General features: G+C 59.9%; 2 protein-coding genes across 2 annotated transcripts; both read right to left on the bottom strand.

Moving 5' to 3' along the window:
- Nucleotides 1-4,034: 4,034 nt before the first annotated feature.
- On the bottom strand, nt 4,035-7,363 carry ERMN (ermin; the record flags this gene model as incomplete). Its single annotated transcript, XM_084265304.1, has 3 exons — nt 4,035-4,456; nt 6,729-6,812; nt 7,132-7,363. The coding sequence occupies 3 exons, from the start codon at nt 7,361-7,363 to the stop codon at nt 4,035-4,037; spliced, it is 738 nt and encodes a 245-aa protein (XP_084121430.1).
- A 3,803-nt stretch (nt 7,364-11,166) lies between these two features.
- On the bottom strand, nt 11,167-20,921 carry CYTIP (cytohesin 1 interacting protein; the record flags this gene model as incomplete). The annotated part of the gene is made up of 8 exons (XM_084265178.1): nt 11,167-11,999; nt 12,521-12,587; nt 13,955-14,024; nt 14,382-14,475; nt 14,606-14,708; nt 17,311-17,365; nt 17,640-17,689; nt 20,763-20,921. The coding sequence occupies 8 exons, from the start codon at nt 20,919-20,921 to the stop codon at nt 11,527-11,529; spliced, it is 1,071 nt and encodes a 356-aa protein (XP_084121304.1). The 3' UTR covers nt 11,167-11,526.
- Between the last annotated feature and the right edge of the window lie 6,933 nt (nt 20,922-27,854).

Here is a 27,854-nt window from a genome sequence, read left to right as displayed (position 1 = left end):
GGATAGGTCCCAGAGGAGATTTCTTCCCCTGTTTCTGTTCAGAAGCTGTGGGGCTCCTGCTCCCCATCCAGCTGCAGTGTCCCTGGGAAGGCAGCGCTCCTCCTGCCCTGGGGCTGGGGGCTGCTCCAGCACAAGCTGTGGGGACACACGGGGCTGAGTGCCCCCCTCATTCTCACACCGCCCTGGCCACAGCCAACACCACCCAGTGCAGCTCCTGCCTCTCCAGTCTCTCCCAGTGCCGCCTGGCTGGTGGCAGATGGATGCTGCTGGTGCCTGACAGGCCCAGCCTGCCAAGAGAGCGACTGGCCCAGCCGCTTCCCCCAGCCAGCTCTACTCCCACTGTCTTCCCCATTCCCCCACCCAGTGCACCTACCCCGTGGTCACTCAGGAGTGGCACAGATGTCATCAGTGATGTCATCAGCGCTGTCACCTTCCATCAGGAGCGTGATTTCCATCGGGCCCTGGTCACTGAGCCAGCACCCCCAGCCTGTACCGTGGTGGGGGCCAGGCCTGGCGTGTGCCCCCCGCTCCCCCTGGGTGTAAGTGCTCCATGCTGGTGCCCTGTGCCGGAGGTGGGAGCATGCCTTTGGTGCTGCTGGCAGCCACAGTACAGCCAGCCCAGTTTGCTGGAGACAGGAGTCGTTGTTCCCCCAGCACACTGGGCACACACAGCCACAGGCATCTCGCTCCTGCCGGCCGTGCTGCCCAGTCCCTCACCCATCCCTGTGGTGTGCACAGCACTGCCAGGCCCTGAGGGGGCTTGGGGACACACAGGCTCAGAGAGCACTATGGGGTGGGGCTGTGCTGGCAATGGGGACAGGCACAGCCTTGCCAAATGAGCACACCCTGCTGCCCCTCCATCGGCAAGGACCCTGTGGCCGTGGTGTGGGGTCCCGTTTGGTTAAGGAGAAAACAGGTTAAAAAGCAGCAGAACAATCAATAAAGCGTCTTGCTCTGGGCCCTGTGTGCTGGCTGTTTCTGACCGACTTGGCCCCTTCCCAAGGGCACGTCTGCCCAAGTCACTGCCAGGCACGTGTCACCCCGGGAAGAGCCTTGACCCCACCGCGGTCCCCGAGTGATGGCTGCGCCTGTGTGCGCCTCCAGCGCCTGTCGCGTGGGCTGCGGCGCCCGCGGGAGCTGGGTGCTGAGCCCAGAGCTGGTCCTGAGCCCAGAGCTGGGTGCTGAGCCCAGAGCTGGGTGCTGTGCCCAGAGCTGGTGCTGAGCCCAGAGCTGGGTGCTGAGCCCAGAGCTGGGTGCTGTGCCCAGAGCTGGTGCTGAGCCCAGAGCTGGATGCTGAGCCCAGAGCTGGGTGCTGAGCCCAGAGCTGGGTGCTGTGCCCAGAGCTGGATGCTGAGCCCAGAGCTGGGTGCTGAGCCCAGACCTGGGTGCTGTGCCCAGAGCTGGATGCTGAGCCCAGAGCTGCTGCAGATGTTGTGGCAGCTGCCACGTTGCTGCCAGAGCACTTCAGTTCCCATTCTTGTGTGGTGATGCTAAAACAGCCTCCCCGTCCCCCCCCCCCCCCAGATGACCCAGCACCACAGGGCTCAAGAGGGAGGAAAGGCATTGTGACCCCCACCAAGGGACCCAGCTCTTCCTTACCTGCCACAGCCCCCCTCCAGCACTGGGAAAACAGGCAGCTTTCAGGTTGGGTCTGCAGAGCTGCATGTCCTAATCAGCATCCCCACCAGCTTCTCTGCCTGAAGATGCCTCTGCCCCAAGGGGCAAACTTTCAGATCTTTTGGGGCCCTATTCCCCTGTACCCCCCCCCCCGATCCTCCCCCCCGAGGGGCTGTGTGTGTCAGGAAGGCCCCCAGAGCACCCCAGGGCTTGTTATTTTTCAGCGTCCAAGGCAAGCGAGGGAGTTGCTGGTTGCAGCTGGTCAAACAGCTTTCCAAGGACGTGTAGCCTTAGGCCAAGGTTCTTGGAAGTCTGGGCGTGAATCCCAGGGAGCAGGAACCCCATCCCACAGCCAGCACAGGAGCAGGAACCCCATCCCACAGCCAGCACGGGGAGCAGCTCCTCCTGCACTCCCCCAGGAGCTCTGGAAACACTTCTAACTGTGGCTGTGGGTGTAGGCCAAGTGCTAAACCCTGCAGGCAGACCTGTGATCAAAGGGGGTGGGCAGGGGACTTGGCGTCTGCCCTTTGGTACAGCGAGCACAGGCTCGGCCGGCAAGAGGGTTGGTCCTCGTGCCTGGGCGCGGGGAGCTCAGGCCAGGCTGTTCCCCTGGTGAGGAGGGGGCTGTGATGGCGAATGGCCCAGCCATGGAACGCTGCTGCAGCTCCTGCTGCCGCTCTCCTCACCCCAGGAGAGCACGGGGCAGTCAGGATGTGGACACTGGCTTTGGTCCCATGGGATGCCAGCGCTGCCCTGGGGCTGTCCCTTGCCCAGGCCCAGGGATCCCTCCATGAGACCTGGCTTTCACATCCCACCCATCCAGCCTCCACAGCTCTGCCCACCCATCCTGCAGCCCCTGACAGGAGCCAGGCCTGGGCAGACCCCTCACCCCAGCATCCCCACGGCACGCAGAGGCCCCTGCTTTCTCTCCAATCTTTGTTTCGCTGTGGGGTCTGGCTGGTCCCTCCCACGTTGCATCTATAACTTGCTGTGAAGCAGATGTGTTCTGCCTTCTGAAGCACAGACCGGGCTGGACAGCATGGCAGGGACACAGCAGCCACCAGCCCCACCTCAGCGGGCGCACAGATGCTCAAGCTGAGGCCAGTCAGCTCGGGGCAGCGCGGTGCCGGCCGCAGCGAGCCACCCAGACCCCGGCGAGGGTCCCATCTGCGGGAGGGGGTGCTGCTCCCACGGGAGCCATGGGCAGCTGTCAGCAGGCAAACAATCCCACAGTATGAGTTCATACAAGCGACCCTCTGAACCCCCGCGGGCCGGGGTGCGAATAAACAAGCCTGGGGAGCACAATGAGGCCTGTGTCTGCTCTGCACAATGCAGAATCGCCCTTTATTATGTCCATGTTGCCGACCAGTTATTGCCTTCATGCAGAGCAACAGAAAAGGCCAAAACCACACTGGGGGCTGGGGAGACGCACAGCTCATCCTTAAACCAGGCTCGTGGCTGGAGGAGGCACCGACCTGTGAATTCTGCCTCCGATCTTAGTGTGAGAATCGGGGTGACGTGTGCGAGAGGCTGAGCTGGTGGCACTCGATCACCACGGGCTGGGCGAAGGCCAGAGCACGCAGGCAACACGGAAAGGCGGGGGGTCCCTGCTGGGAGCAGGCGGGCTGGACAGCAGCGCTGCATGTGCCAGGTGAGGGTGTGGCACAGGCCGCGGCCGCAGGGGACAATGCTGTGCCTGAAGACATCCACACTGACACCCCTCACCCTGCTGGGCAGGGGCCAGCCAGTGGTTCCAGCCTTGGCCAGTGCTGACAGCACTGCAAAAGGAATCCAGCCCTCCCTGTGAGGTGTTGGGATGCTGGGGAGGCAGAACAGGGTCCTTGACACCTTCCCCTCCGTTTCAGTTCCTGCACATCAGCACCTACCCACGCATGCAGGTACCCCCCAGCCCACCAGCACAGCGCAAAGGGATGGGGACAAGCAGGGGGTGGCTGTCAGGGCACCACGAGACACCAGCATGGACAGACAGCAAGACAGAGCGCTGCGGCTGCAAACAGTCGTCTCTCTTATTACTCACTCTGCCCCGGCCGGTGCTCCTGGGGCTGCGGCGCTGCCACCCCCGTGCCAGCCCCGTGTGTGCCAGTGGCTGGAGGAGCCTCGGCCGGTCGGAGCCATCCTGGGGTTTGAATACGGTTACAAGAGTGGCAGAGAAACTCAGAGGACGAATGTGAATCAAAGGGGGTGATGTTTAGCACACCGGTTTTTTATTTCCTATGGAGGTGATGTCCTGCCCGCTGCCAAAGCCAAGGAGTTAAATTTTTCACGGGGAGGTATGGAATCATGTACAAAAGGGAAGGAAGCGGCGACCGCGCAGCCTGTGCGGGGGCGAGTCTGGGGGAGCAGAGAGAGAGAGAAAGGCAGCGCGGCCGCTCGGCTCGTTGGCGAGTCACCGCCCTCTATAAGTGCATCATGGACTCGAACTCGTCGATCCGCTGCTTGGTGTTTCCTTTTCTGATCCTGCGGTAGGAGATTGTGTTGTACCTGGAGTAGCTGTGTCTGGAGATGTCATTCTTCTTCCCCAGGCTGGGCTGCTCCCCTGGCTTCTCCGCCTGGGAGTCGCAGCCGGGGCTGGTGGGGGGAGATGGCTCCTTGCTGCCGCCGAGCTGCTCCAGGCGGGACGCCTCGCTGTTCTCCTTCTTGATTTCAATCACCTGAACTTCGTCCTCTTCAGTGTCCTCCTCCTCCTCCTCCTCCTCATCCTCTCCCATGTCCTCCTCCTCCGCCGGCTCCGGGGCTGCGTTCCCTCTCCCATGGGCGCTGGTTTCCAGGGTCTCTGTCGCCTCCCCGCTGGGGCCCGTCGTGCCCCCGCTGCCCGGCCCTGCAGCCACACCGAGGGAGCGGGGCTGAGGATGGGCTCAGCCCCAACCTGCTCCGGGTGCAGCATCACCCCAGCCCCCAGAGCAGAGCCTGTGGGGAGAACTGAGCCCACCCCAACACACCCCAGCCCACCCCATGGCTGCTCCAACACCCCTTCAGCCCCGTCTCCTTCCCACCACCCCCTTTAAGAGCAGAGGCAACGGGGTGCCAGCGGTGCCCCACGGCACCCCGGGCGCACCCAGGCACCCTGGGCACAGGGCCCTGCCGAGGTGCCGCTCCCCCCAACCCAGAGCCCTGGCCTTGGCCCCGGGCCTGGGCTCCCCTGGCCAACCCCCCTCCTGGCGGGGCAGGTCTGTGGCAGGGTGGGATGGGAGGTGGGAAGGGGAAAAGGGTGAATGGGGAAAAAGGAAAAGGGCAAGGGGAAACAAGGGAAAGGTGGAAAAGGGAAAGGGGGAAAGGGAAAAGGGGGGAAAGGGAAAGGGAAAAGGAGTAAAAAGGAAAATGGGAAAGGAGCAAAGGGCAAGGGGAAATGGTGGAAAGGAGAGAAGGGAAAGGATGAAAAAGGGAAGGGGAAGCAAGGAAAGGATGAAAAAGGAAAGGGGGAAGGGAAAAAAGGGGAAGGAAAAGGGGGAAAGGAAAAGGGGGAGGGGGAAATTGAAAAGGAGGGAAAGGGAAAATGGCAGAAAGGGTGAAAAGGAAAATGAGGAAAGGAGCAAAAGGCAAGGGGAAAGGGCGGAAGGGGAAAGGGGGAAGGAAAGGAGGAAGGGAAAGGGCAAGGGAAAAAGGAATGGAAGGGGGAAGAGAAGGGAAAAGGAGCAAGGGGAAAGGGAAGGGACGGGTTTTGGTCCCAGCACCCAGCCACCCAGTGCTGCAGCCACCCAGCCAGCCCAGCACAGCCCTCCTGGGACCATCCCTCCTGCAGAGGTGGCCCACCATGCCGAGATGGCGACGTCCTGCTCCCGGGGCTCTCTGATAAAGGATGCTTTAGTGCCGCAACAAACGGTCTATTCAACGTTTTGCCTGTGGGGTCCTGAGTATTAATTAGGCTAAATTGGTTCGGTACTAAAAAGCTGCCTGCAATTCAGAGATAAAGTGCCCGCGGCTGGGGGGTGCGGGGGGGGGCAGCGCGGGATCGTTTAATAGGTTTGATTGTGCACTCATAAAGCAGCACAGCTGGAATCCGGCTGTCAGCTCTAAGTGGGAAAGGCGCCGTCATGATTCACCTCCCACAACCCATGCAGCTGCTATGAGATGTTGTTTTGCCTGTGACAGGAGTTGGTGCATTTCCCCCTTTTCCTGGGGGAAGCACAGTGCCCGTTGGCACGGCCCAGGCCCGGCCCAGACACCGTTCTGAGCTGCGCTCTGCCAGGACAGCTACGCTGGGCCGTTACTCTGCTCTTCTCTGAGGAGGGCTTCAGCTTTACGTGGCACCAGACACACAGAACACTCCACCTCGGTGCAGCTGACACACAGAACACTCCACCTCGGTGCAGCTGACACACAGAACACTCCACCTCGGTGCAGCTGGGTGGCTGTGCAGAGGACAGGAGGGAGCAGCCCCCTTGTCCCTGCCAAAACCAAGGAGCTGGGCAAGAGCCCGTGTGGGACTCCTTGAGGGGGGCAGCAGTGCCAAAAGCCCACCTGTGGAGAGACAAAGCTTCTCCCTGTGATAATGCCCAGCGAAATACTCCTCCTCCTCCTCAGAGACCTGTCTGCACTTTGCACAGTACCATCAGGAACGTCCATCTGTACACACATATATTCACTGCCTGTTGATGGGCAGGGTGAGGCTCAGCCCTGCCTCCAGCTGGTTTTTACCAGCCCCCCTCAGCACGAGCAGGCAGACCCAGGGCCACGTGTCAGGAGCACAGACGGGTGATGCCGGGGTGCTGGGGGATTTTGGACCTTCAGTGAATTGGGCAGAAAAAGAGCTTGGGTTTTGAGGCTGCACGTTTCTGACTTGCAGAGGTTATCCTCCCAGGTAAAGCATCTCCCAGCCTCACAAGGCTGTTGGAGGCCTCCTGGTCAAAGACCCCACGGTGCTTCCATGCCCTGTGGGTATGGAGATAGGCCAGACCTCAGGAAGAGGGACACCAGCCCTGTTTTCTAAGGGGCAGCAACTCTGCTGGTGAGAAACGAGTCACTACTCTCCGGGATATAAGGGTCTGACCCAATTAAAAAGAATAACAATAACCACCTGTATGTCATGGCCTTGGAGGGCCACTCATTGCGATGCCTGGGGAAACCTGACGTCACACAGCACTTCCCATTACCTTCCTCGGACTCCTGGCCGTCCCCCGAGGGCTGGATGTCAGCTGATCGCTGCTGCAACACCCCATCCTGCTCCTCTGGCTTTGCTTTGGGAAACACAAGCACAAGAAATGCACCGAGGGAGCAGTTAGTGAGGATGATGATGATGAGGTCTTAACAGTTGCAGGCTGGCAGCAGGTTTTTCAGAGCAGGTTAAAGAGAGTCTTTACTCACATACTTTTCATTGCACCCCTGTAACTGCTCGTTCAAACCTGCCCCTGGCTGTGCATTAACTGAGTCATTGTCACAGCTACCCTGGGTTAGGGACTTTGACTAACACACAGGGTACATCCCGTTGTCCGTAAGGCTATAAACCCCAGAGCTTTTCTTTCCAAACACACAAAGAACAGCAGCCTTGTACCTTACCTGTGCACGTCTTCTCTCCATCACAGTCCCCACGTACTGCCTCCTCTGCCAAGGAGTTTCTGCTTCCCTCCTGATTCCGGCCAGGGCTGGGCTCTGCGTTAGCGCACGGCACCGTCCCCAGGGGCCTGGCTGTTTCGCCGATGCTGCCCATGACCTGGAGCGGGCCCTTCTCCGGGGGGATGCTCCCGTTGCACTCGGGCATCTCGGCTGCTGCTGGGACTTCTTCCGTCATGCTTGGGGCCAGGCCGTGCCCGCCGACCGGGGCCGCGCACCTCCGGGGCCCCGCTCCTGCACCCCGGGGTGGGGAGTGCTCCCCCTCGCCCCTCTGTCCCCCCGCGGAGAGGGTCGGCGCCCGTCTCCTCTCCCGCGGGCACCGGGGCAGAGCAGGGTGCGCCGTGCCCAGGGCTCTCCAGCGGGCTCTGGCCGCGGGGCGATCCAATCAGCACCTCGCTGGCTGCCGAGGCCCGGCCCGTTGCATAATTAAAGGCAACATTTCGATTTACATAAACAAGCCCTCTGAGGCAAGGCCGGCTTTGTGCTGGCACGGCCGGCGGCTCCCTCGGCATGTCAGCCCCGCGGTAATCAGCAGAGATTTTGTGCTCCGGGCACAACGGCCCTTTGTGTCCCCGCCTGGCCACAGCCACCGCCATTGTTCCGACCTCTAATCCCGGGAGGGTGACGGCGCTCGGCAGCGCTGCTGCGCCTAACCCGCTCAGCGTTCCCCGGGCCGTCCGTGCGCCGCTAAACCGCGCGCACATTCCGTGCGCCCCGCACACGGCACAGCCCGGCCGGGCGGCAGGGCACATGCCCCGCACACGCCCCGCACACGGCACACCGCCACGCTGCGCGGCCGCGGACACATCCTGCCGGATGCTGAGCATCCCCAACGGCCGCATCGCCAGGGCTCTGCCCCCGGGGCAGGAGGAGAAGGTGCAAGCCGAGAGCGCACGCCGACGCGCTGCTCTGCGGAGAGGTGGCCGGCTCCTGAGGCCGAGCCAGGGGTGGGATGTGCTGATACCGCTCCCCTTCCGCACCCACAGCACAGCCCCTTTTCAGAAGCAGCTTCTGGCCACAGCAGCAGAAACTCTGCAGGAACAGGACAGGGCAAGGGGTGAGATTCACACTGACATAACCAGCTGCCAGTCGGACCCCTGGCCAGCAGGAGCGAGGGGGGAGTTTTACAGCAGGAGGCAGGAGGATCACCCCAGCAGCACCGCGGCGTTTGCTGACCACAGCTGAACTCGTTTCACCCCAGCACCCAAGGCCAGGTTTATGTAAGAGTGTAATCACCTCCTGTGAATGACTTTTTGTGTTGGTACGGTGCATTTCGGGCATCTCTGGGCTTTAGGATCTGGAAATCCTCTTGTGGAGCTCTGACCTTGGTTAGAAACGGACCCAAAGCCTTCCCACAGCTTTTGTTCATCCGTGAATTTGCATCTTTAAATCAAGGACTTTCATTGTTGTTATGAAAATGAATTTGGTGCCACTGATTTCTAGAGTCAGTCTTCTGCTGGAAAACTGTCTGAGAGAAAGGGAGGATGAGGTTTGAGAGTGAGTTGGCAACACGCAGCCACACGTGCCCTCAGGAGGGGAGGCTGGGTACCCAGCACAAGCTGACAGCTGGAGAGGGGAAAGGTTCTCTCTGTTCCCACCAAGCTCTTCCCACACCCCTCAGATAATCTAAAGGGGCCCATCAGGCCGTTTCTCAACAACAGGTCCTGTCCCCAGGATTCCCTTGGTGAGGAATCACCAGGGGAAACGGTGCTGAGAGGCAGCTGTGCACCCCTGTGTGCCAAGCTCAGGGCTCTGACGTTACCACTGACCCAGGGCACATCATCTGCCATGCAGCCAGATGCCCGTGCTGCCGTCACAGCACTGGGCTGGGGGCATGTCCTGCCCTGGGCACACATGGGCCAGTCTGTCTCATCACCCCCTGGCAGCAGCATGAGCACTGAGCGGGGCCGTGGCCATCACGTGGGGCCAGGCACCAGGGCTTGGCACAGCCAGCACAGATCCCGCACCAGGGCTGGAGCACGGGGCACACTGCTGCCCAGGCTCCAAATCTGACAGAGGTCAACAGAGGTGGAGACCCTCCCAGATTGCCCTCTGCGAGGAGAAATGCCAGTTTGGAAGAGCTTTCTGCTTGGTTTTGCTCTCTGAGCTCCCTGGGCTGCCCGTGAGCTGCTCTGGATGCCTGTTGCCGCAGCGCCTGCTGGGCGCCCACATCCTGTTTTTGATGGTGGCTGTGAACATGTCACGTCGTCACCCTGCAGCAACCGAAGTATCTTCTCGCTGGAAGAGCATCATCTCTGGCCTTTCTGAAGCTTCCTGCACCTCCAGGCTCGCTCGGCCTCTCCACTACACAAGCAAGCACCCATCTCCCCAGCTCTGCCAGACTAACTCCCCGAACCAGCAGAACCACCAGTTTGGACCATGAAGCCGCTCTAGGCTGCAGCAGAGACACAGGCCCGGGGAGCAGACTCCACCTGCTGCTTTCAGATGCTTTCAGTACCGTGGTTCCCTCTCTAAGACAAGGGCAGGACCTGGGCCGTGTCCAGCCCAGCCCCAGCCACCGCAGCCACTACAATCAGCCCACAAGGAAAGCAGGAGACGTCGATTCAGGGCTTGTCTGAGCGGGGATGTGAAGCTTGTGTGCCTGGGCCTCTGCAGAGGATGCAGCCCCTGCCCCAGCCTGGCTCTGGGCACACTGATCATCACCCAAGCAAAGAGTTGGCAGCAGTGGGGGGGCAAAGCATCACACACACACACACACCCCTTGGGGCCAAGGCGTTTTGCCTCTGACAGCAGGACTTTGCCTCCTCTCAGCTGCTGTTACTGGCAAAGAAAACTCTGCCTTGAGACAGAAAGTCACGGGCAAGCCCCTGATGCCTGGGAGTGAGCTCCTGAGTGGCACCTGAAACGTCACAGCCTGGGCCAGCATCAGACCCAAACGCAGCTCTGGGCACAGGGCTGGGGTGGGCCGGGGACAGGGGGGCTCGTGGGCTGTGGGGTTGGCTTGGCAGCTGGATGGGACACTGTTCCCATACATAAAACCTCAGGAGCTGCTCCCCACCTGCCCTCCAGCTCCCCCCAGACTCACTGCGTTACCATCCATCCACCTGATCCTTTTAGGAGAACCGACAGACGCCGGCACAGGTCCTGCTGGCTTGGCTTGAAGAGCCAGGAAATCCTGCCACAGTGGTAAACAACCAGTTTACCCCCGTCTGTGTGGCCCAGAGATGACTGAGTCACATGGGGTGTTTAGATTGTGTTTAAAGCTCTTCCAGTCGCATCTGGAAACACGATTAGGCTGCTGGGGCTGCAGGAGCAGCCGGTGCCTGTGTCACCCGAGAGGGAAATACAATTTCTCCTCTTCCTCACGTTGGTGTCTGTATTTATTACATCACTTTGTATAAGCTATCGAGTTAATCTCACTGCTGCAGCCTCTGCTCCCAACGACATCTGAGGAGCTGTTCCCCTTCCTGAGGGGAAGAGCTCTGAGGCTCAGGCCGGGCAGAGCCACTCTGGGAAGCGGAGATGCAGAGATGCTGCCCACCCCTCACCCACTGCACGGCCCCTCGCCTGCCCCCCAGCCCTGTGCTGCACCCCCTCTTCCCTCTCTCCTGAGGGGGCTGCCCAGGTGAGATCACAGCTGAACGGGGCTACTACAGGTTTACATCCTGGCTGCTCGGAGCAACAGCAGACGCTGCTCTCTGTAAATCAACCCAGCCCCTACTTCGGAAACGGGGAAGCAGGTGGTGGGGTCACCCTTCTTCTGGCACATGCACTGAGTGTGCATGGCCTCGGCTCGGGGCAAGGGCCTTGCACGGGCTGGTGCAGGCAGCCCCACAGGGAAGCACCTGGTGCAGCTCCCACCCCAGCACGCCCATGTACATCACCCACTGCAACCCACCGGTGAGCCTCTGCCCTTCCGTCCCTGATCGGAGCGTCTCCATGGCACGCTCCGGGCCCCGTCCCCTCTAATGGAGCAGCGCTGGGGTCAGCAGAAGCACTTGTTTTATTGGAGACCTCTGGAAGTCTGTGACTTCAGAAACAGGAAATAAATAGCTCCCATCAGGTTACATTCACTTGGGAAACGCTCCCCACACGGGCGGATGCTGGGGAAGGTCTGCAAAGGCTCTTCACGTGTCGGGCTCGTCCTTTCTCCTGTCAGTGAAGGGTCTGCAGGGTGCTCTGAGTAAAGAGTGAGTTACTGCCAACCCCCTGAGCTTGTTAAAGCCGGCAGGTACCGGTGCCAGAAGGTCTGTGCCACAGTGTCCCCCATGCCTGTGCCGCAGCGTCCCACTCATCGCCCACCACCTGCCTCTGGGAGAGCTGCTGCCTGGGGCAGCTCCACGTGCTCAGCCCCGGACACGGAGGGTGACACGGGTGATGTCAGACACGACTTTCCTCCTCTTCCACCGCCCGGTGGAGGCCTGGAATGAATTTCCACAGATGCTTTCGGACACTGGATCTCCTGCTTTTCCGTGTGAGGGTCCCAAAACTGCTGGTGCAGCTGCTCCCCTCCCAGAGCGGGGACATGGACCCGCTGCTGGCCAGGCTGATGCTGCGGTTCCTCCGCAGAGAGGACCTCCCAGCAGCGCTGTCTCCATCCCTGGGGAAGAAGCAGTCATCATCCATGCTGGACTGGCGGCTCAGGCTCTCTGTAGCCGAGTCCTCGGAGGCAAAGCTCTGGGAGAAGCTGTCCTCACTGTCCATGGTGATCGAGCTCAGCCGGCTGCGGGAGCTGCTCTCGCTGGAGAAGCGAGGCTGCGTTGGGAAGAGGGGTCCCGACGTGCTGCAGCCTCCGAGCAAGCCACACTCTTCCAGCTCTGGCATGCCCAGCAGATCGTTGTCATTTACCTCCCCTGGAAGCAGAAGCCAAAGAGGAGCGTTATTTTCCGGTGTCTGCTGAGACTGGTGAGCAGGAGGGGTGTGCACATCATGCCCAGCATCTTGGGACAGGGAGCAACCCCTTCTCCCTGGTTGTGGGGGGCTCTCTGCCCCACCGGCAGCACCCAAGCTGCTCCCTGGGTGACCCACACATACACCCAACCAACCAGCCAACCAGCCAACCAACCAACCAACCAACCAACCAACCAACCAACCAACCAACCAACCCTCTCCCTTGGCAAAGCGCTTTGTCCCCACATCAGCGCCTTTCCTAGAACTCATGCAAAGGAGCCCTTGGTCCCCATCAGGCAGCACCTGAATTCATGAGCCCTGGGAAAATGAGGTTTCCCAACCGGGGGCAGCCCCAGGCCTGCGCTGACGGGAAGAAGGGCCCAGGCAGCCATCAGAGGAAATCATCGCTCTGTGCCCCTCGGCGAGCGTTTCCGCGGCAGGACGCGGCAGCGCTGCGGTTTCCTACCCGGAAGCGAGGACGCACCGTGCAGCAAGCGCTGTTCCCGGAGCAGCAGCGACCGGAGCTCCACCCGCTTCTGCTGCAGGGTTTGCTGTGGGGGAGAAGGAGGAGGGCTGTCACTCTGTCACTCTGCCTTCGCAGAAGCACAAAGCCCGTGTGAAGGAAGCAGCGTGGTCAGAGCAGAGATGCCCCACACAGAGCACTGGTACATCCCTGACACAACCTTCCCGGAGTTTGGCAGAGCTCCCTGGGAAGCACCATCCTGCCCTGGGTGCTTGGGCTGAGCACCGCACACCCTGGTCCGAGGAGCGGGAGCTGCAGGCCAGGCAGCCAGGAGCGATGTCTGTCTGTCCCTCTGTTGGAGGCCAGCTTTCCGGGTAAAGACCTGTCTGGATGCCAACCTGTGCGACCTGTCCTAGGGACCCTGCTTTGGCAGGGGGTTGGACTCAATCTCTGGGGGTCCCTTCCCCCCCTACAGCTCTGTGAAGCTCTGAACTAGGTTCTTTCCACTGCAGCCAGGCCGGCGGGAGCACAGGGGGCCGGGCACACACCCATGCTCTGCTCCGAAACGGCACCGCTGTGGCACGGGGTGTCACACAGCCAGTGCCGCCCCGGCACCACCCCGCAGACCCGCCGAGGTTGGGAGGGACTCTTCCTCCCCCTCCAACCACAGCTACCACCGACACATCATCTACCACACCCATGCCAGATGACAACGCCCTGTGCTGCACTCACAGACACTCACAGAGCAAGTTGAACAAGTGCTGGTTTGAGCCCGATACATGACACACGGATCGTCCCGTGCAAGACGCACATTTCCTGGGCAGTGGCACACAGGGCTGTCACTGCTCTGCCAAACCTGACCCTCCGGCACGGGCAGTGTTCCAGCCAGACCCACTGCCACGCACGGCTAACTCAGCCCGCTCCTGTGCCGGGGCTGGCACAGAGCTGCCGTAAGGAAAACCCTGCTCAGGGCAACCGAGTCTCTGGAGAGCCCTGGCCCTGCGGTGCCTGCAGCTCTGGGGCTGTGGTGGGGTGAGTGCAGAGGCACGCTGGGCTGCTGGCACCCAAAAACCGGCTCCCAGCCCAGCTGCCTCGGGCTCTGCCGGCGTGCTGTCCCCTACTGAGCCCGAGCTCTGCCAGCAAAAGCCTGGCTTCCCTCTCACTAGTTACAGAGCACTTTAAAGTACCCCGCTCTGTCCTGACAGGGGGTTTCCTGCTGGCTGGGCACTGCTGGCACCGACAAACAGAAACGTTCCGAGTTCCAGGAATCACTGTGGGGAAAGGTATATCCAAACACCAACAAACCCCATAGACCATGGCAGGGATGGCAGCGGGATGTGCAGGCGGCAGAGGCACACGTGTGCCCAGCCCAGCCAGGACACCCAGCCCCACAGACACCCACCGCCCCTGCCAGCAGCAGGTCCCCAGCACGGATGCCCGAGTTACCAGCATTACCTTCAGGAACTGCAGCCGGGCCTCCAGCTCTGTTTTCTGCAGAAAGGCGGCCCCGTTGATAGTCTCTAACCTGCAAGGAACGGGCGATGCTGGCACCGGCACGAGAGGGGCACCGAGCGCTGCCAGGGCTGCCGTGCCCTGCAGCTCACCACAGCTCACTGTGGCTCACCGCAGCTGGTGGTGCCGCAGGGCCCCCGGGGAGCACCCCCATCTGACCCCTCTCTGCACTGGTGCAAACACAAGGCAGGGGCAGAAGGGTCATGGGCGACATAGGGGCCCCTCCCAGAGCTCCTCACTCCCTCCTGACTCCACACTCGTACAACCACCCCCATGGAGACTGCAGGGTGTGGGGTGGCACGGGGTGCTTTTTTGGTTCCCGGGGGGGTGAGGCTGTTGGGCTCAGCCCGATGGGAGGAGAGTCGCCCACCTTAAATAGTTCCCTGAAGACTTTATCAAGTCGACTATTTGCTTGTGACTGAACCCGTTGGTGCTCACGCCGTTGATGCTGGAGAGGATGTCGCCTGTCAGAGGTAGGCAGAGGAGAACATGAGCACCCACAGCACGCACACGCCATCCCCATGCAGTCAGTACCCCCAGCTGGGGGAAGGTGAGCCGAGGCCCCCATGGCAGGGACAGTCCAGGGACAGTTACCGATCTGGAGGCCAGAAAGATGGGCAGGACTCTCTTCTTGCACCCTGCACACACAGGTGCACGCCTCCAGGGAGCAGTCATTCTGGTGCGAGAACCTGAAGGTCTGGGAACACCAAAGCGACAGCGTTACCCCTGGTAAAGCCAGGGAAGGAGTTTAAAGGTTCACAGCCCTTTTACTGTTTTCAAACGAGAAGGCTGCGATGAGCAGGGCACGTTACTCTGGGTGAGAACACCAGAGAGTGATGGCCTCCCCATCAGCAGCCACATCCCTGTCACCGAGACTGGCCGGAGCCTGCCAGGTGCCCGTGTGCTGTTTGTCCAAACCCCCCGAGTTTTAAAGCATGTTGGTTATTTGCTATCAAGAACTCAGGAACTTCAGTCCAGGACAGGTGCGAGCACGGGTGGGGATCGCTCTCTGGAGGGGTGTTTCGTGCTCCCAGGCAGCACAGCGTGGGGCTGGCAAGCAACAGGCTCCTGCTGCCCCAGGGGTGCTGCGGGTCAGTCACTTCACAGCAGGAACTCAGCAGCCTGAAGAGTTGAACCTACTGTGGCTCTTTTGCTCTCTCAGACTCATTATCCCCACACATCCCCACACACACCCCCTAAAAAAGTGCTTTTTAAATTCACAGGATCCCAGGGGTTGGAAGGGACCCTGAGAGGTCACCGGGTCCTTGACTTGTGCACTGGACACACCTTAACTCTACGTGCAGAGCTGCGGCGGGGTTGTCAACGCTGAGGGGACAGGGCCGAAGCTGGGGTGCAGCCCGGCAGGAAGGGCCTTGTGGTTACACACAAACGCCAGCGCTCAGCCGCAGCTGGGAGGTGAAGCTCCTGAGAACCTCTGACAGCCCCATCACACCCTGATCTAAGGAGTCACCTTAGGCCCCCGTTTCTCAGTCAGCACAGGACAAACCAGGGTGAAGACTGGCCCGAGTGTGGAGCTTCTCTGCCCAGATAAGCGCAGTGACTGCAGGCCCAGACCAACAGTGCAGCTCTTGGCCACGCCAGGAGTGCCCAGGGGAAGGTGAGGCTCGTGGGGGGCATGCCACTTGCCTCTCCTCTTTGACCTGTTTCAGCCTGGAAGGCTGGGTCAGTGTGAGAAGTATGAGCTGGACAGGCAGGATGGGGCTCATCACACCTAACTGGGGCCACCTCGACGTCCCCACCAGAGCCACTGGGAGAAGCAGGGTGCGAGTGGTGGCCCCAAGAGAAGCAGCTCCAGCCAGGAGGATGGACTTCCCTCTCCTGCACCTTCTCCTCAAGGACTGCAGAAGACAGCTTGGCCGTGATTTTGGAGCAGACACCTAGTTTTTAGGTGGCTGCAGTGAGGGGAGAAACGTGCTACCAGAGCACCCACTCTACCAACATCCAGGCATGCTGGAAGCCACACAGCATCTGTTTTACCCACCCCCCCCAGCTCTGGTTCATGAGTAGGAAATCAGAGAGGCAGCAGCCTCATGCAGGAAGCTGTGGCGCTCGGCCATCCCTGCAGTTCGCCTGAGCTCCCTGCAGATGGTAGGCCTGGAGTTTCACATCATCTTACTCTGCTTTTCCTAAATTTAACCTGTAGTAATGACATCACAGCTTCCACACAATGTCTATGCCCAGACAGACGCTGCCTTGTCACAGCCCAGGCCTGCCAGTGAAGTGCCCACGCCAGACACGCTGAGGAAGGAAACGTGCCAAGAGCTCTTATTTTGGTCCAAGTGTCGTGTCCAATGAGCCCCTGGCCTGACTCTTCATACAGGAGCCCAGTGATTGACTGAATTATCCTCCCCCCTGCAAACTCTCCGGGGCAGCGAGCTGGACACGTACCCACCCCACCGACACGGGACAGATGTGAAAGAGTCAGGCTTTTCCTGGTACACCTATTGCACCAAAACCACTGATTTCACCAAAAATACCCATTTCCCTCCATGCACAGACACAGAGGCGAGCGCTTTGAGGGGCCCATGGCTGCAGGGATCAGAACAGCTCATGGAGCAGGCTCCTGCCAGCCGGTCCCACCGGCTGGCCAAGCTCTGCAGTGCCCCCCCATACAACATCCCTTTCTTCCTGGGATTACCTGGGGTTGTTTATAAGCAGGATTTTAGCAGGGCTGCTGATCTAAGAGCTACCTTCCCCACCAACGTCTGCAGGGCAAAATCTCCCATTAGCAGCACTCCCAGTAAGTCTCGGGGTGGTAATTTACTGACGACTTTACTGGTGATTTACTGATGATTTAGTGACTTCTGGACCTGGTGGAATCTCTTCCTACACGACCTAGCCCTCGAAAGTCACGCTTAGCAGTAATTTATTAAAAACACCAACACTCTGCATCTACTTCAAAACTATATGTGCGTCTGTATATGTTAAAGGCAGCAGTAAAAAGCTGGTATATGGTATTTTTACATGAAAACAGTCCCTTATACAACTGTCCCCAAAAAATACTCACACAGCTGAGGCAGCATTGCCATTGCCTCATGTCTGGATTTGGATGAGATTTCTCCAACGCTCTGACTTGTGAGAAGGCCACAAATTCTCATCTGTGACCTTGGCTATGAAAAAGCTCCTGGGAAGCACATCCCATTGCTGTGTCAGTACCATAAGCAATTCCGACTTCAGGAGGAGCTGACAGATACCCTTCTCTGCCCTCTGATGTCTTAACCCAATCCCAAGGCCAGGGCACTTGGGGGTTTGCACCGTGTTTGATTTTTAAGTCTCACCTGGATTTCAAACCCAAACGTCTCTTTATCTTCTTTTAATATCGCCACGAGGTGTCTGTAGGAAGAACACACACAGCTCCACGTGAACACGGGGTGCCAGGCAGCAAGTGTGCTGTATCCCCCCGAAATGACTTCACCCCATCACTGCCCCCCCCCCCCCAGCAGGGCACCATCTTTCCCTGATCCGAGGTGACTGTCACAGCGTCACGTTGGGTACCACACTCTGCCTCACACCGTCACCCCCACGGAGCTGCTACACGGGGAGATCCCCAGGACACACGTTCCACGCAGAGTAAGCAAGTAACAGTGATGAGAGGAGATCTCCCTACCTTTGGGGCCTGGAGGGGTCACCGCAGGAGCTGGATCTGGCCAAGGCGGGCTGCAACCAGAAAAGGGAGAGAGAGAGGGTCATGGTCTGTGCCCAACATCAGCAGTTTAGAGAACAAGTAATGCAGCCTGCACCACCACAGCCTCACCCCAGCTGAGAATAGAACCCTGCAGACACAGAGGATGTCACATCGATCCAGGGCACAAGGGCACCACGCTCAGAGCCACCTTTGAGATGCTGCTGCCAGCTCTGCCGGGCACAGGCCAGGAATTGGTGGCCAACAAGGCTTGGAAGAGGTGCCCCATCCTGCCCCAGATGTGTCCCTCCCCATGCCAGCCCTCTCTGTGAAGCTGCAGTCATTTTACAGGGTAAGGGGGCTGCTGTCAGTGCCCACAGAGGATGTTTGACCAGCATTGCTGCAGGACAGAACACCCACTGCGACCCAGTCTGCTGTGAAGGACGGCGTTACCCCACGAGGGCAGCTCTCTGGGGAGGTCGGGCTTACTTCCACTGGGGTGGAGATCAAGCCCTGCAGAACTTGCTGTAGGTCAGCCCTTTCATTTTCCAATCCCTTGGGATACAGAGAGGAGTACTTCCAACAGACTGACACCGCAGAGCAGAACAACATGGGTGCTCTTTGCACGTCGCAGTGTTGTCCCAGTTGCTCACCTCCAGAAGACAATTAGGTGTCCTCCTGGGAGAGGGTAATGCAGAGCCTGTTCCAAACTTATTTGAAAATAATTGGCCACCAGCTAGCTCTCCAATCTTCCTTGCAGTAAGTCAGAATTGAGAGCTGAGCTGCCACCAGCCAATATAAAATGAAGCAGCGCTGGGGCTGATAACCTGGCACCTTCCCAATTAGCTTTCAGAAATCCAGGAGCACCTACTTGGGAGGGAGAGTGGTCTGGAACGAGAAGGACCTTGGCTGGGGGATGCCTGCAGCAGCACCCGTGGGAAGCCCCTGGGTGGGCAGGCAGGCACTGTGTAGGGCAGTAGAGGCTGCCATCAAGAAGCATGAGAACAAGTGAAAAAATTCAGGCTCAATCCCAAGAAAAAGTTTTCTGATGGCAAAAGAGCAAGGAACTCTTTCCAGGCTGCTGGGGTGTGATGCCTGAGGACAGCAGAGATGGGAGAGACAGGAGGCAAGGCCATTCAGGAAACCCTGCATCCAGCCGTGCATCAGAGGAGTCCCGCTGCCCTTCCAACGTCCGTGCGCTCTCGAGGGGCTTGTGCAGTTTAAAAACCCAGAACACACACGTCTGGCTGGGGTTTTCGAGGAAGAGGAGGAACACTCCCTCCTCACTGCTCACCTTGCTTCACTGCAGGGAGCAAGGGGGCAGCGGGGCCACGGCTCAGCGTGTGGCTGCCCCGTGCCCCTGCCTGGGCTCCCCATCCCCTGCGTGCGCAGGCACTTGTGGCCGTGCAGAAGGGCTGACGGCAGCACCAGGGCATCACTCTGGCCGTGGGGACCCTTCAAAGTGCTGAGATGGGTGCACCCCAAGACCTGGAAGGGCAGGGCTTGCTATCCTCCTGTTCGTGCTGTAGCTGAGACCTGCACAGTGCCAGGACCTCACCCTGTGCCTCTCCCCTAAACATCTGTGGGTGCTCACGAGCTTAGTGCCACTCAGAGAGGCAGAACACACACCTGAGCAGGAGAGCTGCTCTGCTGGGTTGTACGGCTGCCCAGCACTGCAGAGCTGATGTAAGCCTGGTCATGGCCACGAGCATCCACAGCCACTGCCTCAGCAGAGACCCCTGCCTGAAATGCTCTCTGGAAACAGCCGTGATCGGCACCAAACATCGATTCCCCCTGAAACCCAACCATGCCAAGGACCGGCACTGCCACTCAAAGGTTTGTGTTTGCTCAGTCAGGGTAACTGAACATCTCTGGGGCTCCTGTGGTGTGACAGGATGCTGCAGTGCAACACCTACGCAAACAGCCGACCGCAGAGACGTGTTTGCTCGGGGAGGGGGGCAGAGGAAGGAGGGAGGCAGAGGAAGGAGGGTGGCAGAGGAAGGAGGGTGGCAGAGAAAGGAGGGTGGCAGAGGAAGGAGGGAGGCAGAGGAAGGAGGGAGGCAGAGGAAGGAGGGATGGTGTGCACACCAGCAACCAAGGAGCTGAAGGCAGGCAGACACCCGGGCACTAGGCATGGATGGCACGGAGCATCCTGTTGTAACTCATCCTTATGAGTTGATGATCCTAAAGGTCTTTTCCAACCCAGTGATTCTGTGCTTACGGACACAGCCCCGTCACAGCCGTTACCGGCAGCACCCCCCGCACCGGCGGCAGTCACCACACACGGGGCCGCTCCGTCGGTCGCGGGAGCTGGGTGCCGCAGCGCTCCCCGGATTAGCCTGGCTCTGCCTTTCCATTACCCCCCACACCCACACAAAGGAAAGGGTTAAGCATGTTTCCACCCCTGAACAAAGCCGAGCCTTAAGTGCACAGGCATCAGGCGCTGGGTTCTGGGTAATACTTTCAGATTAAGACACGTCCCAGACATTTCTATTTGGGCTGTTTCGTGCCAGCCCAGCAGGCCACGGCCAGCGTCACCCAGCCTGCAGCGTGCAGCAGCAGCAGCGAGCCGGCGTCTGCAGCAGCGACGGGCACAGACACGCTGTCAGGGTCAGGGAAAGACCCAGCCCAGCTGGCCCTGCTGCCGTAGCACAGGATGGAAGTAATGCAAGGCCGGTGCCTCCCGTCAGCACAGCAGAACAGTCAACACGAGCACGAAGGAACACTGACAGTGACAGCCTCCCCTGCGCCGCACTGCCACGGGGAGAGAGGAACCGCGGCTGGGGCAGCATCCTGGCTGCAAAAGCCCCTTGTGCACCCGGGACCCACGAGCAGGACCCCAACTTGCTCACTCCTTGTGCTGCCAGCATTACAGAGATGTCCCTGCAGTCCCCAGATTGGCTCACCACAATCCCCACCCTGCTCGGTCAGCGGCACTGGGCTCAGTCCTTCCAGCACCTCCAGGCTACAATCATTCCAGCACCCCCAGTCTGCAATCCTTCCAGCACCCCGAAACCAGAAGCCGTGCAGCTCTGCAGGGAGGCACCGTGGTCGCTCCGGAGCCCCAGCCAGTCCCGCTCACCCCTGTGACACCAAGTGTCCCCGTACCTTGCGCCCGCGGGGCAGCGTCCCCACCGTGTTGGCCAGGTGCTGGATCCTGCTGTCCATCGGCAGAGCCCGCTCCTCGCCGGCGGCACAGGCGGGGCTGGTGCTGAAGCCTATGAAGTTGGCGTTGTGGTTCTGCTGAATGAGCCGCCGCAGGGCCATGGCGGCAGAGGGGCATCTAAAGCAGCATCACCCAACGCTGCGGCGCGGCGGAGGAAACTGAAGCACCGCTCCCCAGGACCGAAAAGTATGAGGGTGGAGAGCCAGCCACGTGACCTGTGGTTTGGGTGCATGTTACATAAAGCTCCTCACCGGGGCACTGGGTAAGCGCCGCGCTCACAGGAGCACCAAGGGCTTGGCAGTCCGAGAAATCAGATTAGTCTTTCCACCCCTGCACACAGTGGTCCCCAGCCAGCAGCCGCTGCTCCTGCCATCACCCACCCTTGCAGCACGCTGGCTGCAGGCGCCCACCTGAACTCGCCGCATCGGCCCTTCCACTTGCTCAGCATCAGCACCCCTCGCGCTGCTCACATCACCTTTCGGCACAGGCGGGAGAACGCCGCTTCCTTTGGACAGCAGCATTGGTGCCTGGACACAGGGCAGGAAGAGCTGGAGGCTGCAGCCTGAGAGAAGGAACCAAATCGTAGCAGAGCAAGGGCAGAGCCACATCCTCAGTGCAGTGTTCATGCTTTGGTGGGGAGCAGTGACCCACCCAGAAAGCTGCTTCGGGGGCAAATGGCACTGTCAGCGCAGAGCCTGGAGGAGGGACACGAGGATGCTCCAGCAGAGCTGGGGCAGATGCACTGCCAGGGACAGCCTCGGCCGGGCACCACCTTGGCACGATTCCCAGCTGGCTGTGACACAGGAAGGTGGCAGGGGCTGCCGGCGGGCGATGGGGAAGGCAGCCGTGCTGTGCCCAGCTGGGCACCGCACACCAACCCCACCGTCCCAGCCAGCTGCAGTGGTCACAGTGGCCAGTGGTAGCCCATGTGTCCTGCTGACCGCACATCCCCGGCACCCTGCAGCCAGGGTCCCTCTGGGGAGCTGAGCCATCAGAGCAGAACCGTCCCGACTGGGATCTTGCTGCACACAGAGCAACCGAGCAGCCAGCCATTGCTCCAAATGCCAGTGCAAGGCTGCACATCCCCTGGGACTTGTCCAAGACCCCTGCGCTCAGCTGGGGTGGCTGGAAAGCACAAGGACAGGAACTCTGCGAGGGGACCAGAGCTCATCACACCCAGCCCTACCCGGCACCCGCACCCTCCCGGGAGAGCAGGGCTGCCACTGACGGCTGCCGGCACCGGCACACGCCGGCACACGCCGGCTCTGCCAGAGCTGGGCCCTGTCCCTTCCTACCCGCTCTGCCCCCGAACGTGCCGGGAGGAGGCACGGAAAAGATAACGGCTTTTAAGCACGGGATGGACAGCAAAAGCAGCACTGTGAGGGCTTAAAATTAGTATCTTCTTAAAAAGGAAACTTGTGTCTCCTCCTGTGCTGGAAACAAGCACAGAGCGGTTCTGCTGGGAAAAGGCCTCCAAGAGCCCCCAGCACGGCCAAGCCCCCCACTAACGCGGGTCCCCGCGCACCCACCTGCGTGTCCTTGAGACATCCCCAGGGACAGGGACTACAGCACGGCCTGGGCAGCCTGAGCAGTGCTTAACAACCTGTGGGGTGACTGGGGGCTGCAGAGCACTACGGATCACATCAGCACCTCGGGAGAGCCCCAGGGCAGGGGAGCTGTGAGCAGTGGGACGGGCCATTCCCCGAAGGGTGAGGGAAACCCAGCACCCAGCCCGGGGAGGAGGGTGTTGCTTTGCCACAAGCCTGATTTTAATCACAGTTCTGACACAGCAAGTTCATTTCCCTCCTCCTCACCCAGCCCCCCGCTTTATCACCTCACCAGGGGAAGAGCTGCCTGGCACGCACGCCAGGAACCACATCATCTGTCTGTCTGTCCATCCGTCCATCCATCCATCCACCATCCTTCCAAGGGCTGTGCCGTGCTCTACAGGTCTCCCAGGAGGACACAGTTCACACACATTTCAGCACCTGGCCTCGCTGCTTGGTAAAGGTCTCACATCTTTTTTAATCTCTCCATCAACCAAAATTGCCAGCGCTGCCGGAGCAAAGCGAAATACTCCTGGGAGGAGCAGCAGGGCCCTACCCTGTGCCAGGGAAACCACCATGGCATGGCTTCAGAAACAGCCAGCAGATCGGTGTGTGTGGGACCAGCTCCCCATCCCAGGAGAACTAAAGTGCTCTTTCCGCATCCTCATCACCTCACAAACGATTTTAAAGATGAAAGATCACAGGTTTGACCAGGAAGGAATTCTCACTGGCACAAGGGCCAGTAGCAGCTCTGCGGGACACTGCTGGGCTGCATTTCACTGCTGGGGGGCAACCAACACTCACAGGACGGACCCTGAGGGCTTGTGCAGCCCCCCCCCCCAACCCTTCCCAGGTCCCTTCAGCAGCACAGGTGCACATCTTTGGGTCCACATCTTTGGGTGCACATCTTCAGGGTTAGAGAGGTTTTCCTGCCAGCCCAGAAGAAGGAGGAAGAGGAGGAGGAGGCTGCTGGCAGCCCAGCACCACTGCTCCTGACACCCAACTTCCAGACTGACAAAGGCCAGAGGAAACCCAGATTTTGTGGGAAATACTGGTGAGGCAGCAGGCAGGAAAACGGTCTTTTGCCCCTCTGAAGAGACATCAGTGATGCTTCAGGCTCCCTCTGCCCCTGGGCATCCTCTCCTTGCACTGCTGCACTCCCACTGTACACTCATCTCTCAGGAAACCAGGCAGAAAAAAGTGCTGGCAGAAAACATCTGGCCCCACAGCTGGGGGGAGGTTTGTGGCTGATGTGAGACTAGTCCCCTTGCCTCTCCTGGCAGGCAGGCGGGACAGACACGTGTGACATCCCAGTGACATCATGGGGATGATTTTAGTCTGTCCTTCGGTTCTGGGAAGCGGAATGAGACAGATCCCAGGGGAAGCCTCTGGGCTGGGGGTGGCACTGCCCCACTCACAGGTTACATCTCGCTCACCTCCTCATGGTGCTCGTTCAGGTACAAGGGTTAAACAAGCCCTGTGTGACAGGGAAAGCTCTGTCCTGTTCTGAGGGAAGGTAAGCTGTGTCACAGGGACAGCATCTGCTGACGCGCTAGAGCACCCTGAGCAACACGGGGACCGCAGCGACCCAGAGCCACTTCCCCTTCTCCCACTCACAGCCCCCCAAGCGCCTCTGAACACCAACAAAGTACATTTCGGTTCCTCTGGCAAGCCTCTGACGTTCCTGAAACAGCAGTGACTCATCTCCAGACACGCTGAGACAGAAACAAACCCAATCTCCATCCGGAGACCCCGTTGGGAGCAGCTGGCAGCCCCACGCCGCCCCCGCAGCGGCACTCTGGGTGATGCTGATGCCAATGCCATGTGCCCCGTGCCCCCCAGGCAATGCTGATGGTGATATCACATGCCCCATGTCCCCCAGGCAATACTAATGCTGACGCTGTGTGCCCCGTGCCCCCCAGGCAATGCTGATGCCAATGCCCGTGCCCCATGCCCCCCACAGCCTGTCCGTCACAGCCCGACTGCCGCCTTGCTGGCCATGCCCAGAGCTGCAGGGAGCCGAGCCAGAGGCTGGGGGAAGCACAGATGAGGCCCAGCTGCCCACAGCAGCCGCTCCTGTGTACCCACAGACATCACAGAGGATGCTCCACTCCAGCCACCTCCCTGGCACCAGGCTGGCTCTCTCTGTGCTGGAGCAATGGGCAGCCTCGTGCCCCACCTACACACACACACACACACACACACACACCCTGCAGCGGATGGAGTTGGGGCAGCACAGGGCAGTTCACAAGCTGACAGGGTGACAGAGCAGCAGCACGTGTCAGCCCCGCTCTCGGGGTGCCCAACACCAGCACGGAGCCCCTGCAGCTCCTCAGCCTGGTCCAGCTCAGTGCTAAACACCCAAAGCACATGCAGCACCACGCAGGTGCCGAGCAGCATGGCCAGGTAACGCCTGTCTCACACTTTAAACCCCTCCAACATGCTGCTACTGCTGGCAGACCTGCGCTACGAGCACAGTGTCCTTTCAGCCCTCCAGCTCTCAGTGTGCCCACGGTGCCAACACACTCTGGGCAGACACGCAGTGCTGGCTCCTCCCCGCTGATGGGAAGGAGGAGCAGAGCCAGCGTGGCAGGCAGGGTGCTCCATCATCCTGAAGGACCATGTGTTTCCAGCCAGCAAAGGCTGGTGCCCCTGGGAGGGCAGCAGGTGGCACAGGGTGCTTCTCGGGGCGGGGGTGAGGGGCATGCTCCCCCACTCCTGGGGCATCAAGCAAACATTCCCAGCGCTGAGCAGGTTGAAGCCAATCCCTCTGGGAGTTGAGAAGCATCGCTGCTGGGATGCAGACCCAGCCCTGCCTCCCCTCGGATGCCTTACCGAAAGGCTTTGCAGAACGATGCATGTGCAGGTCACAGGCCGGGTCTGGAACATGGGCTTATTGAAGGATTACAGACATACTAGCAGTGCTTCAGCAAGTAATTTGCAAAGAAAAAACCTTCCTAAAGATAATGCAAGGAAAAATCCCTGCCACCTTCAGCCTCCTTTACTTTGAGCCCAGATTCTTGGCGTATGCCAGACCCTGCAGCCACGCTAGCACTAAGGACAGCAGTGTCTGAAGTCAAGTCTTTAATATTAAACAGAACCTTAAAATGTGAAAAGCCCCTGGCTTCCAGCCTCCCAAGAGTGGCCAGTCCTCAGCCTGTGGGGCAGGTTCATAGCCTGGTCCAACCACCCTGCCCAGCTCCAGGGTCTGGCCAGGAGTGCCACGGCAGCCAACGACTGAAAGGCAGCCAGGCGCTTGATGAGCTTTCAGGAGGCACCCTGCTGCTGCACTGCAACAACGCTGCAGCCTGTCAACTGGAGATCGCTGTATCTGCTCTTTTCTCCTCTCTGTTTTCTTTACAGACACCTACACGCTTCCTGGGCTGCCCTGAACTCACACACTTCTCGAACTCCCACAGCCAGCAGAGCAGAGGAAGAATAACCAGGTGGTACAGCTCTCCCACACCCCAGTGACCTGCCACAGGTCCTGCCACAGGTCCTGCCACCCTGTCACCCTGAAACAACCACGCGTCGCCCAGGCGGTGCCTGGCGCTGCGGCAGGTCCTGTGCAGACACTTGTTACACTAATGAGCACATCTATACTAACCATACTATACACAGATTAGTAGAACATACTAATTAGACCCCCCTTCTGGGCGGTAGAAGCGTTCCAGGCAGCGTACCCTTCCTGAGCAGTTCCCATCGCAGCGCAGCGCTCTGGTACCCCACGCAGGGTACACACGGCCCCATCTGCCTTTTCTACAACTCATGTTCCGCATGACAGAGACAGGAAACCCGGGCTGAGAGCTGGGGGGGAGACGCCTCCTCCTTGCACACGAAGGAGCCACGGCTCCTGTCTCAGCAGGGTTGTACCTGTGAGGTCACTGCTGACCAACCTGAATGGCACAGAAAGCGCTGGGAGACTTCCCCCGGCGCAGAGCCCACGCAGGGCCCTGCTCCCGAAGCACCCGTCTGCCCAGGAGCCTCCAGACCCAGCAGCTCACACTCACAGGATGGGCAGAAGGGGCGAGACATCGCACTCAGTGGGACACAACCCTGGGACGTCAGGGGCTCCTGAGCTGGCTCCTCTCCTCCACTGCCAGGTTTGTACCGGTGACTCTTGGGCGGCTGCTTTGCCTGAAGGGAAGGAAACACAGAGTTAGTCCTTCCTCACAGAATCACCAGATTGGAAAAGCCCTTTAAGCTCATTGAGTCCAACCATCCCTGACCTGTGCTGACCCAGATCCCTGAGCACCTCATCTCCCCTCTGTTAAACACCCCCAGGGGTTGGGACTCAGCCCCTCCCTGGGCAGCCTGTGCCACAGCCCCACAACTCTGCCAGGGAAGAACTCTGCCCTCCCAGCTGAGCTGACCCTGCCCTGGGGCAGCTTGAGCCCATTGCCCCTTGTCCCATCTCCTGTCCCCTGGCTGAAGAGACCATCGCCCACCTCTCTGCACCCTCCTGTCAGGTCAGTGGAGGTGGGGAGAAGGTCTCCCCTCAGCCTCCTCTTCTCCAGGCTAAAAACAGTCCCAAACCCTCTGCTGAACAGGGGCTCACCAACTGCTCTCCCGCAAGAAAGCCCCTGGCATTGCTGCCGGGCTGGGACACAACACCCATGGCACACAAGTGCCCATCTGTCTCACAGGTGTGAGCTGCTTCTCCTCCCACGCTGCTGGAAATGGGCACCTCTGGGGAAGCAGGAGCCCAGCACCACGCTGGAAGCACAGTGTTCAGCTGCCTGCCTGGCGTGGTGCTGGCCAGGGGATGGCGGCCGATGCTTGCGGAGAGCGATGAGCTGCTGCCCTTGGGCTGGGGACCCGCTCCAGCCCACTGCCCACCTCACAGCACCCAGGTTCTCTGCTGGGCGCCCCCAGACCCGGCAATTAGAGCTTCCTTGGGGGGCGCAGACAGGAAGCCATGTGAGCAGCGTTACAGTCCCACTGGCTGCCGGACCCACGAGCGATGGCCTTACACCACCATGGTCTTTGTGGAAGGCTGGTGAAGAGCTTCAGTTCACATCCGTAACCCTCCACTGACTCCGGGTCACCCAGGGCTGCCCTGGAGTCTTTCCCCCTCACGAAACAAACACAAAACCAAGCAAACCAGAGTTTTACACTTCAGGAACACAATGGCAGAGTGTGCTTCATTTATTAAACCCGCCACGTCTCTCCCAAAGCACCGGGCTGTAAAATGGGCATACAAAATACACTGTCCAGACAAAGTATTTACACCCAGGGCAGCTGCAACACCAAGCAATGGCCTCAGCAGTGAAATAAGCTGCAGCATACACCAAGTCAGGCATTTCACAACGTGCAGGCTGACTTCCAGCACGGTCCTGCTACTCCAGGTTGTAAGGGATTACAGTACTTCCAGGTAGAACGGGGATGCTGCGTCAGGAGACATCCAGCTCCAACACTGGTTTGTAGGTCAACAAAACACCACACGTTCCTCTCTGGGGACTAAAAGCCACAGCAGGTTTAGACACA

This window comes from Gallinula chloropus (assembly GCF_964237585.1).
Source record: "Gallinula chloropus genome assembly, chromosome: 5".
NCBI lineage: Eukaryota > Metazoa > Chordata > Aves > Gruiformes > Rallidae > Gallinula > Gallinula chloropus.
Note: the sequence above shows the minus strand (reverse complement) of the source record. Positions and strands in the feature narration are given on the sequence as shown.